At 40.5% G+C, this 18,296-nt stretch overlaps 1 protein-coding gene across 2 annotated transcripts; it reads left to right on the top strand.

Annotated features, from left to right (window-relative positions):
• Nucleotides 1–4,991: 4,991 nt before the first annotated feature.
• On the top strand, nucleotides 4,992–18,296 carry p4ha1b (prolyl 4-hydroxylase, alpha polypeptide I b). Of its 2 annotated transcripts, none has more exons than XM_075478532.1 (15): nucleotides 4,992–5,327; nucleotides 9,122–9,204; nucleotides 9,310–9,406; nucleotides 9,918–10,069; nucleotides 10,544–10,681; nucleotides 10,847–11,086; nucleotides 11,385–11,602; nucleotides 11,704–11,880; nucleotides 12,864–12,934; nucleotides 14,238–14,337; nucleotides 14,474–14,527; nucleotides 14,625–14,690; nucleotides 15,849–15,917; nucleotides 16,287–16,383; nucleotides 16,605–18,296. In XM_075478532.1, exons 1-15 carry the CDS (start codon nucleotides 5,314–5,316, stop codon nucleotides 16,673–16,675), a joined length of 1,647 nt encoding a protein of 548 aa, XP_075334647.1. In that variant the 5' UTR covers nucleotides 4,992–5,313; the 3' UTR covers nucleotides 16,676–18,296. The 2 variants fall into 2 exon arrangements, with proteins under 2 accessions (XP_075334647.1, XP_075334639.1); XM_075478524.1 differs by lacking the exon at nucleotides 12,864–12,934 and adding an exon at nucleotides 12,048–12,118 and having other exon boundaries at nucleotides 4,994–5,327.

Below are 18,296 nucleotides of genomic sequence, written 5' to 3'. Positions count from 1 at the left end.
TAAACTAGAGCCAACTTGGCTAGCACCTAGCATTATTAAACGTATAGTTAGCATAAACTAAATACTAAATACGGCAACGATCGATGCTTGCTGTCAGAACAGCGCTCGTGCACCTTCGTGCTCGTGCGCGTTCATGTACTCTAGAGGTGTGCCTTCGGGGGAAAAGTGAAGAAAAGGGTTGGGACTTTTTACCTGTGTATTTTCAAAATGCAGCTTCGCTGGACTCAAAATCCAGGATCTCCTACCCTACCTTTAAATGAAGACAAAACTGAGATCATTCTGTTTGGTAGCAAAGAGAAGAGGGTCAGTATTGGTAAATATCTTGAGACTCGGAACCTTACAATCACTGACCAAGTTCGTAACCTCGGAGTGTTGATAGAGTCAGATCTGACTTTCAGCAGCCACATCAAAGCTGTCACCAAGGCAGCTTTTTACCACCTCAGAAACATCAACAGAACTAAAGGTTTCCTCTCCCAAAAAGACCAGGAGAAACTCATCCATGCATTCATCTCCAGTAGACTCGATTACTGTAATGCTCTTTTAACTGGACTTCCCAAAAAGAGCATTAAACATCTGCAGCTCATCCAGAACGCTGCTGCTAGAGTTTTAACCCAGACTAAGAGATCTGAACACATCACACCAGTTTTAAAATCTTTACACTGGCTTCCAGTCAGTCACAGAATAGATTTTAAAAGCCTGCTGATGGTTTACAATCTGTGATCTGTTCAGAGAATATAAACCTAGCAGAGCTCTTAGATCCAAGGACTCAAGTAGCCTGTGTGTTTTTAAATATCTTATCAGGGATTTGTATTGCTGGTAATAACTGTCAAAACTTGGTTCTTGATCTAGGTTCATGCGAGCTGCGGAGTTCCTTGACCGATAATTAGATTATAAAAAGTTTAAAGGGCACAGAGTGTAAGCCTTGAACAAAATTAATTAACCAAGTACACCCAACAATGAACATATAGTTAAAGTGACCACAGCAGGAGGCATGAAATGTTCAGCATGTGATGGAAAAACAAGGCAGTAAAATACTGTAGACCAGCTGCACTCTGTTTGATTAAGTTTGTTTAGTTAATATATGGTCAGAGAGATGTAAATTTCAGAGAGCACTCAAACCAATAACACAAGCAAACAGGGACCAGGTCCAATAAACTGCAATGCTTGAGGGGTCATCACAGTAAACATCAAAGGCGAGTCGAAGGCTAAGACTGAGGGAGGGTATTGTAAAGAGATGAGGGTTACGTCAAAATACAGCGAGGCTCAAAAGGAACTAAGATTAATACCTCATTTAAACTTTGAGTCTCATGACCTTGGAATATTAGTCAAACATTCAGATTTTATTCCAGTGATGGTTTTAAGAGGATCCGTTTGTCCTCTTTCTTTGTACTTTTTTTTTCAGCCCCGTTTGTGTTTATAAGTGTGTGTTTTGGCTGCTCACACAGCTCTAATTTTAAGCCTTACTCGCACAACTTTTACCTTGCGATTTATCAGTGTAGACCAGTTGCAGCCCTGTCACTCAAAACGACAACAAAGGAATAAGAAAGCACAAGAAACTGAATTTTCACGATGAGCCTCAAAGTGAGACTGTCCATGGTGTCAAATGCTAAACGACCTCCTTCACCAGCAAAAACACGACTGTAGATCAATCATTTTAACTGCAACAAGAAAATTCTTCTATCGCAGCTGTAGTTGTTTAAAATCTGTGCGGTTTTGTTTATGTGGTCTACACAGCTGACTTCAATCAGGTGATTCCACAGCCGCATTGGAGAAGTTTAGTTGACCATTTTCATTTTCCTGAAAGGGCATTAAACAAATCCTTCCCATTGACCGTAGCGGTGGTAGCACACAGTGGCGTGTGAACAGGTGAGTAGACTTGAGGCTGACAGGCGCTGATTACTTCCTTTGAAAACAGAGGAAGATGGTGGGCTGCTCCCATCCAGACGAGGAGATCCAAAAACAAGAGACTCATATTCAGAACAGAGGTACTTTATTCCTGGGGAAACAGGTAAAGGAGGGGAAAAGGATTAATGTTCAGATAAACCCTTCACTTACCACAAGACTGGAAGCATTTAACCATACAAACTACATGGAAAGTAGACAAACTGGCGAAGACTGCAGAGCAGCCCCAGGCTTACAAGGTGGAGGTAATCCACATGGGAATCAGATGTGCAATCAACCAAGCACCGGCTGTCATGCCTGAAGAAAGGCGGGAGCTGGAGCAACAGCGAATCAGGAAAAATACTTGGGAAAAAACAGGAAAACCCACAGAACCCTTCAATAGATCCAGGTTCCAAGCCTAAACTGAAACAAACCAGTTAATTTATATTTGCTCATGACAACTTGCACATTTTTCCTTAGAAGCACTTTGAATTGCCCTGTGTTCGAATTGTGCTCTACAAATAAACTTGTCTTGCCTTATAATGCATCTTTTTTTTTTTTTAAGGTGAAGCTGTCAATCAATTCAAATGTCAACTAGTTTCTGGTCTTGAGGCAGAATATTTCCTTTATAGTTATATTTCTGAATATTTCCTTCTTTTTTGCATCTTTAGCTAAACCAGATCAGCTCATTTACTCTTGCCCCAGAATTTTGCACCAATGCATCTGAGTTTTGAGGTTACTTTTTTCATCTTTAATTACACTCTTCAAATTCCAATATATTCTACAATCTACTTCTACAAGGATGTGTGTGTTTAAATAGTTTTCTGTAAGTTTTGAATGATATATTTATTTTTACAAACAGTAGTTTTTTTCCTGTCTTATTATCATTATCATTATTCAACATAATATTTATTACCGTTACGTCTCTATATGGATATCGTATGCGATAGCTAGACAGTGGCCTAATACAGCCTTAACTTGTGTATTTAGAGATATTTAGAATCTTATCCTGACCCAATCATCATATAAACTGCAGCATTTGGAAATTGGCTGGGGTGAAGTATGCCTTTTATCCACTTTTTCCTTCGATATTTCTCTCAGCCACTGACCATGTGGCTCTCTTTTCCTCATTACCCTCTGTTGGGCTTTTTCAGACAAGGTTTTCAACATTCAACATCTTTTTGCCATGTCAACATGCTGCATGCTTTTCCAATAAAGGCCTTGTGGTCTTCTGCCGAATGACTTTAGGGAGATAGGTGTTGTGCTGTTGACGTCAATAGTTTTGCTGTTTTTTTGTTTTCTTAATATTCAGTCATATATTGGTTTTGTTTCATTGCCTATAATGTAGTTTATTACTGTTGTGTCATTGTACTTCATGGTGTGTATTTGCCTCTGCGTGTTTGTCAGGATGAAAAACGGTTGTAGAGGGGCCTCAAAGGAGCCTGTCATCACATTACAAACAGTAAGCAGCATCTCTGACAGAAAGGTGAATAGTACACAGTGTGATCATTCCTCTGACATACCTGCACAGAACAAAGGTAAAGGGCTTATTTTAACTTATCCCTCTATGCACACAACTATACACATGGAGATGCACTGTGCTCTTTTGTATATCCTCTGTCTACAGACGCTGTGTGAGCACTGTGGATTCATGCTTCAGGTCTTAAAAAGGAAGTCCAAAAGAGGATATATCATACTGTACCTGCCACTTATTATAAAATCTTCCCATACTGATATTAGTATTTGCTTTACAAATTCACAGCTCCGCCAACGGGGCTATAAACCACGCTGTTGGCATCAGATGTGTCATCTGTTTGGATTTTATGGACTTTTCACTTTTTTTTTTGTTTAGACACATGAATGTTTCAATGTGTCTGTACTTACTTCATTGGGCAGGGTAAAGGTCGGGCAGACTCCCCAGACCTCCAGCACTTTTTTGTCCCGGTTCAATTCTTTGGGAATCGTCATCCTGCAGGGGGGGATTCTCAGCCTCCCTTTCTTCTGCTCACTACATATGATCTAACTTTTACACGAGCGGTAAACCTTTACAATAGTAAGGTCCTGGAAGAAGCTGCCTTGCGCTGTGCTGCCTCCCAAACATCTGACAAATGCAACGTCAAGAATGTACACATCATAAAGATGTGGTCGATGTCACTGCAAACCGCCCTGATGTTTCCACCAACACTGAGTGGAACCTGAGGCTGGATCTCCATGGAGAAATAGTGACAGCATCCAGGTTACTCAACCCAACCCAACGCTAAAGCGTAAGCCTGTCAGAAATGCGCTGCTCCTCTATAGCACTGGTTGAAGTTGCAGCTCTGCACTGATCTACCTCAAAGAGCATCAACATGGGTCACTGCTTCATACTCTGTGGCTGAAGGGAGCGGTGGGGGGTGCAAAGCACCATATGTAAACCTCAGCTGCCCACTATGAAGCAGCAATTTGAGTGCAAACTCACGTTATAAACGATAAACCATCAGTGGCCTACTGTGATTGGATGAATTTCATATCAATCTTGCCTGTTTGAGAGCTCTAAAAGTGCTTTCCTGAGCTTTGGGATAGATGTTAAAATATCTATAATAGATTTGTTTAATGTTACTTTTCTTTCATAGAAAAGACTTCACTGTTGGTTCAAGTGAGGATGATATTCTTATAGTCGAGTTGACACATCCATGGTGAAAGCTTTAACTAATGAAGTAAAGCAAAAAGCCAGTGTTCATCGCATTATATATTAACAGGTATGTGGTGTTTTAATAAGGATGTACTAACTAAGAAATACTTGAATATACAGTTTTTTCTCTCAGACACGAATATGGCTCCACCCTGTTGAATCTAAGCAGCATTCCAGTCAAACTTTGCAGGTGGGAGGAGGCAGTAGTCTGGAATGTGGGAAGAGGAGAATTCTGCAGATTAATATGCAAATATATTTAGCAAACCTAGACAAATCATCCGTTTGAATAAACTGTGAAGTCCTGAGTACAGTTATTTCTCAATGAAAAATATATAGTAGAAAAAAATATTAAAAATGTGAGGATTTAGACTGGCTTCACGACCACGACAAAGTTCGCAAGAGGTTTTCAACACGTGGCAGATGGGGGTGACGTTCGTTTTGCACGATTTCTTCGACAAACCCCGACATAATTCTCCATGGTCGTGTCACTGCGGGTCAAGACAGCCACAAACACCTCCCCTAACTTACGAACGACAACCCCCAATGTTAGTGGGGAAACTGTACGCATGAGTCTGCACGTAGCATTCGGGTACAGCCTTCTAGAAATCCAGCCCTAACCATCGGATGGCCAACAGCGTACCGAAACATCACAAATAGGAGGAACCGCCGGAATCCTCTCAAATCCGTTAACTTCCCCGAGTCCGATCTAAGGAAGACTTCAGAGGACCTAACGGGTGCGGACACATTCCTGCTGCAACAGGATGCTCTGGACAAGGTAAATACTGCCTCACGAGACAGATAAGATGAGAAAAGCAAGCCTGTACAACCCCCCCCCCCCCCCCCCCATGGCCGTTTTAGTCCATTGTAATGTCCACTTACAGTTAAAGACTCACTTTTCCACCGAGTTTGGCCGCTAGCAGCGACGATTCAAACTTTTAGCTGGAAAATAGCAAGGCATCGCTGCATCTTTGAACTTTTTTCAATAGTTGTTGGAAGCAGCTGACAGCCTAAAACGTGATTTGTGACAAAAGTTGGTGGCCGAAAATGGTCAGACGCAGTACAAGCCTTGTCCTGTTTACGTCTGACTTCCCTGTTATTGCATTCCAGTGCATTGCAGCGTGGGATGCTGCACGCGCATCTAGCGCCTCTTACGTCTTTTACCATCTTTTTTTCATTATTTACAACTGTTCTACTTTGTCATATATTCTAACCACGAAGGTTAACCGTTGTTAGCCTGCCGTATTCACGGCTTTGAATATTCATACAGAATATTCGTCTCGGGTCATTTAACCTGTGTCTACCTTTGGCGCAAAGCAACAACACCAGCTGCCTTCTTGTGTGTAACACTCCCACTTATAGCAGTTATTTTTGCTCGGTTTTCAACGGGTTGGTGCAGGTTAAGTCAGACTCCATTGGGCAGCGTGCAGTCCTCACATGAGCTTCCTCGGCGGGGAGGGGCGAAGACGTGGCAGTCCGTTTCCATCCGCATCCTGTGCTATCTGACTCCACAGCTTCACTCCCTGTGAAAACCTAAAGGGAGACATTTGTCAGGCGCCTCGTTGTTCCTGCAAAGAAGCTTCTGGAAAGCGATTCATATCAACAGAAACAGCCATGCATTTTGTGCAAAAGCACACGTGCATGACTGCACTTATAAAAGCCTGCTTATTATGCGAATGGCACTCAGTTTAAAAGCTTCCAGGCCAGGAGATTTCTTTATCAAGTTTTCTTTGTGTTTCGGACGGACTGATTGCTAATGTTAAACATGGGGAAATATGCATTTATGATTTGAAAAAGTAGAAAAAGCTTTATTAACCCTTCTCCTTAATTTAAAGAAACAGTTTACACACATTTACATCCCATATATATATTTATATACATATACACTGTGAGTAGAAAACAAATTGGGTTTCACCTGAGTTTTCCCAGGTGAATGATATTTCTAGGTATAGGCCGCTGATAGTTTTGTTAATGATATGTCCAAAATGTGTGAATTTGCAGATTCTCATCTTGTCAGAGCAATGGACAGACCTGGAAAAAATGTCTTCAAATACAAGAAAGGACTTTGGAAAGCATACAAACACATTTTTTCTTGACAAAATGACATTTTTGCCATTCTGTTAATCTGCTAAAACATTCCTCTCTATACTTGAATCCCTCCCTGCAACAATTGCTTTTATCAGTGCAATATATAGGTTTTTCAGTAGCCGGTGGCAATTATTTAGAGAGCAAGGTGAGTGGTGGAGGCTGTTATATGACATTAGTATCAACGATACAAAGCAACCATCAGTGAACATCGAACACTGTCGTGGATGCATTGTGTTTGCAAATAATTGTTCCATTTGATAAGGTCATTGCTTCTATACTTAAAACCCACAGGTGAAAGGCTTGCAGGAAAAGTCAAGAATGATAGAAGTGACATGGCAGGTAGAGGGAAGATGTGTACTTGGAGACTGGTTCAGCTGAAGATTCAAGCGTGTGATTCTTCAACGATGAGAGCACCGTGACGTGTTATCATTTTTTCAATCAGTTAAACTGATGCTGACCTGATGTGCGTGCCTGAACAGAGGGTCGCCGGGAATATGTTGGTGTCTTCACCTCATCCACGAGCTTTAATGAATAGAAATAATCTCACTGCCGCTTACTCTCGTGTGTGGCCTGATGCGTGGATCAAAGTAATACCCGGTGCTCATTTAGCTTTAATCCTGACTTTCCACTTCTGCAACATTGTTACAGCAGACGCAGAAGCTGTCACCCTGTCATTATAGTGATTACAATATTCACATTCCCGTTTCTTTTTATCTTGTTTTTTCACTGAGTGACACCAAAGATGTTTTAAAAAAAAAAAAAAAAAGCAGAAGTTGTTATTAAGTATAATGACAATCTTTGTTTTTACCTTACAGTTTTTTACTAAGATGCATTGGTATGCCATTTCATTTAGTTTTAATTCAGTATGAGAGTCTAGGGTAAATTATTTTTAATATGTTCCTCTGTGATTCATTCTGCTGACCTAAATTGAAATACCATAAGTCACCCTTTTTTTTTTCACTCCAGGCTTGAACTTGTGGCAAAGTCAGAACCTGCCTGATCCTGTTGTCTGCTTCCAGTTATATGCTTAACACAACTGTGTTTTCTTGCATGACCTTTGCTTTGCCTACAGGAGCACAGTATCTGTGTATGGGAATATTTTCAGAATGATTTATTTCCACTTGCTTTGTTAAAGTCTACCTGTTGCAGTGAAAGCTATTTTTTTATTGAACTTTTCTTTATTCAGATCATTTCACATTGTGTTTGTCCGTAGGGCCAGCAAAGGTTCAGGTTTGGTTCGTTAACCAATTATCTCAAAAACGTTTAAATTTTGTGTGCACTGTGTGTCGTTCTGTTCTAATCTGTGCCCGCACGTGCAGAAAATTCACAAAGTCCTGTAGGATCTATGCCGGAGCCAAGTCTAGGTCTAAAACAGACATAGTGACACAAACCACTGACTTATATTTGGATTTGTGGGGAGCCTGAGAGACTGGATCTCTAAAAGGATAAAGCAAATTTTCCCCGCTTATGCTCACAGGCTAGATTTAATTTGAAAAACGCATAAGAAATACATTTAGGAAGCAGCCATATACTTTTATATGTTTATTATTTATGTACTATATATTTGTACTTAGCCCTTACTTTGAAGTGTGTTGCGTTGATTTTATTTTATTTTTTTTACTTATTTGGCTTGTTCATATTATTATTGTTATCTGGGTGTTTAATGTTGAGTATTAGATCATATTTAGAGTCACCTGTTACATTATATTTAAGGAATATGTCTTTTTAAACACTTCGAAACATGTGTTTTGCATTGGAATCTGTCCCTGATTTGATAACTGAATGATCGAATGGTATAGAATTACATGGGTAACATGCCCTAAGCCCAGATACCTGTCAAGGTCTGACAGACCAGAATTTAGTAAATAAAGTAAATTCCGCTTTGAGCGGGACTGTGTGCGGGAACTTTTCAAAAAGGTTGTTTTCATTCGCTTCCCTCCAATGTTCATTCAGGTGTGCAGAGCAGTTTTTCTCAAAGCCTCGAAGTGCAAATGTTAAAATATAATATGAAATGTAGAATGAAAGTATCAGCAAAGTTAATAAAAAAAAAATAGGGTAGTGTTTAATTTTTTAGTGTTTAGTGTTTAACACTATCCCTATTAGTCTTTTCAGTCCACAGATCAGCCAGTTTTAATTCGAGCTATTTTCTACTGGAGAATATTAGATCTGTGGATTACCGGGTTTAAGTGATGCTAACAGCCTGGCTTTGAATCCATTGTGAATAGGACTGAACGGAGTAGAGCAGGTAACAGTATGACAGCAGGGACGTTAATAAGGGGAGACAACAAGAGGAGCAGTGTTCTGGTTTGTAATGTCTGAGATGTTACATGTTTACTTCAAGTAAGTTGAAAGTTGTGCTGATTATGTGGACCGATATGACAGTTTTAGCCCCGACAGATGTCACCATGATTGATCAGCTATGATGGAACGATGTTGATACAGACAATTTAATCAATTTATCAAATTCTGTCACTCTTTCTTCAGGATGGAGCTACCATGTTGGTGTTTATTGTTGCTGAGCAGCCTGCAGTCGCTCTCAGCCAACGGTGACTTCTTCACCTCCATAGGTAAGACAATTCTGGTTTTAAAGCTTTTTGTGTCGCTGCACATATAGAGACATAATTCAGCATGTTGGTATTGCTCTTTAAGCACCTCTGACTTGTTCCCCTCAGGCCACATGACAGATCTGTTATACACGGAAAAAGACCTCGTCACGTCTCTGAAGGACTACATCAGAGCAGAGGAGAACAAGCTAGACCAGGTCAAACGGTGAGTTTGTCACCACAGTGTTGCACACATACAGCACCGTCCAAAACTTGTCCAAGTACAACGTGAACATTTCCAAGCTCAACATCGCAGCCTTTGTTTAAGTGAGTGGACTTGTATGGCAGTGTTTCCAGGGGGAAACCGTTCTTACGACCCCCAAAAGTTGCACAAGGAGCATCTACATTGGACTGACAATGACTAGAACAGTCTTATGGAGAGATGTGTCAAAATTCCACATATTTGGTTCAAACCTTCACGTTTATGTTCACCAAACAGATAAAAAGATGACTCCTTAGTACATAACCCCACTGTAAAGTTACGTGCTGAATAAGTGATGGTTTGAGATGCATATCCTGACAATAAGCCAAAACTATGCTGCCGAACGTGACGCCCAAATTTTTTGGGTGTTATGCAAGTCCCTGTACAACCCATATTTTGACAATGATGGTATAAAATTTATTGCTTGTGGTTTTTTTCAGTAATCAATGCACTTAACTCACCCTCTTTGTGACAGGTGGGCTGATAAGTTGGATTCTTTGACAGCCACAGCAACTCAGGACCCTGAAGGTTTCTTGGGCCACCCTGTTAATGCCTTCAAACTTATGAAGAGGCTGAACACGGAGTGGGGAGACCTGGAGAGTCTTGTACTTAAGGACACCACTGATGGTATGGACAAAGAATATTTTGTTCAAATAATGACTCCACAAACTTATGTTCCCTGCTGCTATATTGCGCCAAATGTTTTGTTTTGACTGGTCGATGGGATGCATTTGAAATGACCTTGGATTGACTTTCCCTCTTGGAAACTAACCATCGGTTCACCCTGTGCTTTTCTTTGCTGAAAGCTCAAAACAAAAATCTAAACCCCAGGACTTTTAAAGGGGTAGAGCAATGTTTCCTTGTTGACAGCAACGCTGTGCTACACATTTATGAGTGATATGTTTCAGCAGCAAGAAACCTCGCACCGAATAGTTGAAGCGCGTCGTCGCCATTCATTTAGTCCACGTCAGACAGTATAGGAGCACATTTGTCACAGTAGAAGTCAAAGTCACCCCAAGCTGTATTTATTGCTCATTTGACCAGCTGTTCCGTAGTTCCTGGAGAATACTTCATCTCTCCTGTCCTGTCCAACTCTCGCAGGATTTATTTCCAACCTGACCATCCAGAGACAGTACTTTCCCACAGAGGAGGACCAAACTGGGGCTGCTAAAGCTCTTCTCCGGTTACAAGACACATATAGACTGGACGCCAACACCATCTCTACAGGAAACCTGCCTGGTAAAACCTGTGAATTAGTGCATCACATACAAAGTTTACAAGACACCTATTTTGTCATTCTGAACCTTCATCCTCAGTAGAAATAACAGACTCTATGGAGATATAACTTCATTAAAAGGATTGTTCTAATCTAATATGCTATTGTTACCCTCTTCTTCATACCAGGAGTACTACACAAGAGCCAGATGACAGTGGAGGATTGTTATGAGTTGGGAAAAATTGCCTATTCTGATGTCGATTACTACCACACAGAGCTGTGGATGACCCAGGCCCTGAAACAGTTTGATGAAGGAGAGGAGTCCACTTTAGATAAAGTGACTGTGCTCGACTACCTTAGTTACGCGGTCTACCAACAGGGAGAGATAGAGCGTGCACTGGAGTACACTAAGAGGCTCCTTGAACTGGGTGAGTCCCTCTGCACTCTCCAGAATTTAAATGTCATTTAAGAATGTGTTTCAAAATTTCACAAACATATTGGGTGGTATCATCTGCCGAAAAGACGCGTTATTTATACATTTGTTCTAATTCAGATAATAGTACATCTTGTTTCTGAGTTAAGGGAAAAATGTATGAATGGAATATAATCAAGTTGGCAGCTTGATGTATTTTGTTTGCATGTGGTGTGATGGTATTAGTGACATTGCCACACAATCATCAGCATTCATCATCACTGCTGTCATTTCTATTTATCACTCATTTTCAGACCCAGAGCACCAGCGCGCCAAGGGCAACCTGAAATACTTTGAGTTCCAGTTGGAGAAGCAGAAAAAGGCTGCAGAGGAGGAACCTGGGAAAGAGAAGGAGCGAGGGAAAAGAGAAGCAACGAAAAAGGAGAAGAAAAAGAAGGCCAAAAAGGCTTTCTCTCTTATTCCTGAGAGGGCGAAGTATGAGATGCTTTGTCGGGGGGAAGGTATCAGAATGGTGAGGAAGATGATGCTGTCTCAGAAAAAAAAAGATGTCATCTAACCTACAAACTCCAGCTCAGTTTTAACCTCTGGTTTCCTCCTTCCATTGTCTCTCAGACACCCCGCAGACAGAGCAGGCTCTTTTGTCGTTACTATGACAACAATCACAATCCCCAATATGTGCTGGCACCTGTCAGACAGCAAGATGAGTGGGACAGCCCCTACATCGTTCGCTACATTGACATCATCTCAGATGCAGAAATTGAGAAAGTCAAGCAGCTGGCAAAGCCACGAGTAAGTAATTCTGAGTAGATTAACATATTCAATAGTCAGTTTAACATGTGTAGGGTTGGGAGGTCAAAGCTGTGAGGCTGGTCGTTAGTTAGACAAGCACACAGGCATGCACATGTTTCTATGTGTGTGCATCTGTGTGTGGGTAAATCATGTCCCTGGCTTCGCAGCTACGCAGGGCAACCATCTCCAACCCCGTCACTGGAGTGCTGGAGACTGCTCCTTACAGGATCAGCAAAAGGTAAGACAGAGCCCGAAGCTGCCATAGACACGAGTATGTAGGAGAGAGGGAGAAAGTGGGATTTTTTTCTCCCCCTCCTTTTCACCTCAATATCTCATCCCATTTAATTTAGGTACTCCTGTCTGTCCAGAGCCTCATCTCTATGCCCCTTCAAAGCTGAAAGGCCCTTGAGCTGAAACACAGAATCCAACTGAGAATAAGGATTTATACGGCTTACTTCGACATCCGTAGACTGTCACTTGTTTGCAAAGCAAATATAGTGCAATCGTATTATCTCCTGTAGTTTCACAAATGGCTCGGATGTGGAAAAACAAAACAGTTTGGATTACAACATTATGTTCTCAGGATGTCTTTGTGGATATGTTTTTGGCTCAGGGGTCTGATACAGAAAGGTAACACAAGAAAATAGAGGCGGGGAAAATGTGTTACTTATTCTGCTAGTTGATATTAACATAGTTGCTTTTGTGGACCAGAATGTGTATCAGGGGCAGTCAATGGATAACTGATTGAATTGATGATTATTTTGAATGAAGATTAGGATTCCAGCACTGTCTCGTGGAACACTCTGGTCCTTCGTAGGATTAACATTGCAACTTAGTGACCAGATCTGCCTTTCTTTTCTCTCCCTTTCCCACCTCTTATTCCTTCCACCCTCCTCTGTGTATCACCCTCCATTGTCCTTTTTCCTCCTTTTTTTTTGTATTTTCGTTTCCTCTTCTTTGGTGTGCCTCTGGGACCACTGTAGTTAAGGCGAGCCACGGTGCATGACCCCCAAACTGGGAAACTTACCACAGCCCAATACAGAGTCTCCAAGAGGTAAGGGGTCACAGGTCACCAGGAAGGCGTCACTGCCTTCCTCCTCTCTTCATCCAACTTCATCTTTATCAGCGTGAAGTGGCTGAAACAGCTCTTTGGCTTTGCACCCAAAAAAAAATGAAAATGCTAGCTACACGTGTAAAACTAACAAAAATAGTTTTTTTCATTGATTACTGATGGAAAATATACTTTAAATCAAGATAAACAAACCTCCATCATTGGTTTTGTTGTAGCTAACATCGTTCATTTTACCAGGCTGTTTAGGTATTTTCATGGAGCTTTCATTAAACCTGTATTTCCTCTCTCCAGACATGTTTACCAAATTATCTCAATATCCCATTTCAAGGAATGATATCCGGTTACAGCTGCCATGATACTACTCTCCTTTCTTATCTTCAGTATTAGCAGGAGAGATGAAGAAACCTCCAAGGCTGTAGACGGGATGCACATTACCTTTGAATACAAAGACGTAAACTGCGGACAAATGACTGTTCAACTTTTAGAGATGCATTGCTTAATGCTGAATTTGAATACCATCCTAAAATTAGCCGGCTCAACAACCCCCATAAAGCCCCACGTCTGTTTGGTTTTACTGCTCTTGGTAATTAATGCGTGGGGTTGTGGTAAGTGTGCAAGGGTGTGGTGTCACTTTGATGTTTTTGTATCACGTGTACGTGCAAGTTAGCTTGTCTTTCCAAATAGGGTTAACATCAGTGACTGAGAGAACAGACAGATGGAAGAACTGTTTGTCCTCTCTTTGAACTGGCAATAAGATATTTGAGTAAAAGAATCTGCTGGCTCACATCTGATCCAACATCCTTGCCAAAATGAAACTCACAATCGACACACATACCAGTGTCTCTTTCTCTATCTTATGTGCAATCAGATATCTATGCATCACAAAGTGTGTCTGCAGTTATTGTGAGGAAGACTTGCTTAATGCAGGGGGAGTTGGGCTGGGTTTTGAGAGCGAAAACAAAAGGTTAAATCCATGAAAATATTTGTGCCACTACAACCCTGTACCCTGAGCCGATTGGAGATTCTAAATCTCAAATCTCGGGCCTTTTCCATTGTGTTCGCACCTCTGCTTCCCTTTTCTGCTTCCCTTTTTATCATCTGACTGAAAAAAAACAGAACTTCTCCAGAAGCTTTATATAGCATGTTGCCAGCATGGCAAGTCTCTGTTGCCTTTTGAGAAGAAATCTCTACTGCCATCTAGTGGACAAATATGTATCCAGAAGAAATGCAACAGAGAATCTTCTTTTCCTTTTTCAATTTCTCTGCTTTTCTTCCCGTATTCCAGTGCTTGGCTCACTGGCTATGAAGATCCAGTAATTGATAAGATCAACCAGAGAATTGAAGATCTCACGGGGCTGGAAATGGACACAGCTGAAGAGCTGCAGGTAAAGAGTTATTTGAAGGTTGTGGTATCAATCCCATCATATTTTTCCCCTGTCTCCTAAACCTCTGTTGTGTTTGTGTTTATCTATTGAGCTTGACCTCAGCATTTGTGAAATTAACATTATTTTGTCTTTGCAGGTTGCAAATTATGGTGTTGGAGGTCAATATGAACCTCACTTTGACTTTGGAAGGGTACGCTCTACACATCTCAGTGAAGTTCATTTCTATCAATACACAGTGGCATCAATATGACAGAGCATTTACCTTATTGTTGGTTATCTTTGTCCAGAAAGATGAGCCGGATGCCTTTAAAGAACTGGGCACTGGGAATCGTATTGCAACTTGGCTCTTTTATGTAAGTAAACGCTTGACTTAACGCAACTAAAGACCAGTGTTTGTCTATTTTAAAACAGCTGCTTTATCAGACAATGTTGGGCTACTGTTGCTTTGTAAGATCCGGGATTATATTAATTACATGAGCATAATCAGTAGATTTTCTTAATTTTCTAGTGGTTCCATAGAGTTTTTTTTCATGTCTATGTATATTTTGTAGATTGTTCACAGTTTATTTTTATATTCTAGTTTTTATTTGTTAAGTGTAGAATTAGCTGTTAAATCAGCTATTTGAACAATCTAAGTTTGTTCTGAACTGCAGCAAGCAAGCTCACATCCCACTGTGATGATGTTAAAGTTGACACCTTTAACAGAAACAAATACAGGAAGAGATTTTTATTTGAGGACTGTTCGTTTGACTTAAGTTTTTCTTTTCTTTTTGACTTATGTAAATCAGCCTGTATTTAATGTGACAACGTCTCGTTTACATGTTGTACAAAAAATATTTTCTTAATGTAAGTAATTAGATGGGGAAGTTACAAAAGGAGTTTTATTAGTTTTATCTTACTCCCTTTACTTAAATGTATGCATTCATATTTTAACACAAATCTTACACGTTTTTAAAAGGGTGAATTTGCAGCTAACTATTGAAATGTATTAATATATAATTCAACCTTTGCAATCCATGACTTTTATACTTGCGTTCTTTATGGGACTTGATCTTAAAATGTTTTTTCTTATGCCTGCTTTCTTTTCCTTTTGGTCCCACGTTCATTTTGTTTGTTTGTTTGATTTAGATATGCAAAATCAGATATTTTGAATTCTTGAGCTATCTTAAGAGCCCAGTATCAGTCAGGCTTAACCACCTTTTTCCTTCAAAGTGCACCAAGCCAAACAAAGATTTGTTGCAGATAACAGAAAAAATATATATATTTACCAGGTGTTTTTTTTTATTTCTCTTGAGCAATTGATGTTCAGAATTTGAGAAAAAACAACTGCTCCTTTTCAGTGCCAAAAATCAAGATGCCAAATTCAGAAATCTGGTTTTCTCTCTGTGTAGATGTCTGTGACTAAACTAAGGCCAAATGTCTCATCACCTTTCATCAGTGTCTCTCTGAAGGATCACAAAATGATATTAAAAAATGGGTGAACACAGCATTTGCCTGTCTCTTTGTTGTAGATGAGTGATGTAGCTGCAGGTGGAGCTACAGTATTCCCCGATGTAGGTGCAGCAGTTTGGCCTCAAAAGGTAACCATATAACAACACTTCTCAACAGCTATCAGTACTGATTTAGCCGCAGTAATTCAACATTATTAATAGCCAACTAAACTCAAAGTCTGCTTAACAGAACACACTCATTGATACACGAGCTCTACCATTCACACATTTCCAAATATCTGGCGGGGATTCATTTCCACAGAACACAGGATTATGCTGACTAATTAAGGGCCTATTTGTTCGTTCCTGTCAACATTTTATCAAATGCACACTCGGGTATTGAATTGATCATTTTAGTTGCCAGATGTCTCGAAAGTCATGCAGCAGAGTACGACTGACTCACCGGGATTCATGGAGGGTATGAAGAGCTCATCGCCACTGTTGTCTGTTGTGTTCCAGGGCAGTGCTGTGTTCTGGTACAATCTGTTTGCCAGTGGGGAGGGAGACTACAGCACCCGGCACGCAGCTTGTCCAGTGTTGGTGGGAAATAAGTGGGGTGAGTGTTTTCTATGGTTGTGGAAACGTAATAAGAGAAGTTTACATTTACTCAACAGAACATGATTGTTTTTTTTTATTAACTGCTTAACGTTGTGTCACAACTAATACCTGAACTGGTTTGTAATTCACAAGATGAAAAGTGTAAACTTTTGTTCTGTGTCCGAGGAAATCAGAGAAATAGATTAAGCCTACTGTCTTTTTTTCCCCTTTGTTTTTTAGTATCAAACAAGTGGATTCATGAACGAGGCCAGGAGTGGAGGCGGTCCTGTGGCCTGAGTGAAACTGAATGACAGAAAATAACAACCTCCCAATCCAATCCCTTACCCTCTCTCCACTTCTTTTCTAACCACCAAGGACCAAAGAACACTCTTCCGGATCGCAGATGATACATGGGGTCCAGACGACTTACTCCCTCTCAGCAAACACTCGGTATTTTTCCCTTCATCGTCGTCTCTGAGCCCAGAGATTGTTTTGGTTGAGGCTGAGCTACTGGACTGGATCAGCTTCACAGTGACAGATAACATGTTCTTCAGGTTGAAGGATGGTTTGGAGAAACAGAATTTTTCACTCCCATGTCTTTTTTTTTTTCTTTTCCTTTGCACTTCTTTCTACAGCTCTGTGGTGAGGTCATCCTTCAGTAGTGGCTGCAGGGACAAGCTATTTCTCCCTCGGTTTGAACCTTAAAGGGACAGTTGACATTTAAAAAGACCCATCTGACTGATTCTGTTCCACTGATCTCATTGATATATCACTTGGGCCTTTGAGTCTTTTGAGAAATGAAGAATCCTCTAAACGTTTTAATCAATGAAAAGTTGCCGATTTTTTTTATATAGTTTTATATAGTGCCAGCGCATAATAATAGTCATCTCAGGGCACCATACAGAGAACGAAAACAAGCTGAAAATAAGTACTGTTAAATGCAGTCAAGTACATTATAGTTGTATTCCTGTATACAATTAACAGATAGCATCAAATCTTTATTAGTTTCAGTCCCTTGTTCTGAGCCCGCACGGGTCAGCAGGCGACAGTGGAGAGGAGAACTCCCTTTTAACAGGAGGAGGTGTCCAGCAGAACCAGATTACATTTTTCCAATTTCTCTGCAAGTTTTTTACTTCTTCCTTTTTTTCTTCTCTCTTGAAAGAACATGCTGTTCAGATGGACTTTCTCTGTTTTATGACTTTACAATGAAATGCCATGCATGAGGTGAAATAAATTCGACTGGTTTATTCGTACATGTGGTAGCAGTTCCTGCTCTCAACAGCTTAGAATTGAAAACCAAAGAAAAAGTAAGAAAAGGTACCATGTGGCACGAATGAAAGGACTCGCTGGGTGTCAAGAGAGAGGTCGCACTCCACAGAAGTGTAAAGTGTGGCGACAGAGTTTACGGGGAATAATCAGTACTGATTTGGGTTTTATGCCAAGACTAGAATATTTCATAGGATGTCACGCGTGTTGTTGGTTTGCTTCACCGCTTGACTCTTTCGAACGTTTACACTGTGGCCTGTTAAACGCCGGTATAAAGTGTGTATAAACTCACAGTAACTGATCATTTTACATACATCCCAAATGATGCATAAACTGTGGTGTTTTGTTTCCTAAATGTAAGTTGTTATTTGTTCATTCTGATGGTTGTTCTGAAGGAGCGATGGAACATGAACCCAAGGTGATGGGGACACCACGTAGTTCTATGACGGTCTTGAATACCATTTTTGATCCGTGATTGTAGTGCGTTTCTAGGTGTCCATACTGGCCCACGCTTATCGTATGAGAATGTAGATTTCTACCAAGGAGGAGGCATTTTATTTATAAGTCCCGAACCAATTTTGTGTTTTATGATGTAAAAGTCTGAAATGTGTTGTTTTAATCTTGTTTTTTTTTTTTTTCTATAATAAAGACATGAATATACACTGA

This window comes from Odontesthes bonariensis, chromosome 2 (genome assembly GCF_027942865.1).
Source record: "Odontesthes bonariensis isolate fOdoBon6 chromosome 2, fOdoBon6.hap1, whole genome shotgun sequence".
In the NCBI taxonomy this organism is placed as follows: domain Eukaryota; kingdom Metazoa; phylum Chordata; class Actinopteri; order Atheriniformes; family Atherinopsidae; genus Odontesthes; species Odontesthes bonariensis.
Note: the sequence above shows the minus strand (reverse complement) of the source record. Positions and strands in the feature narration are given on the sequence as shown.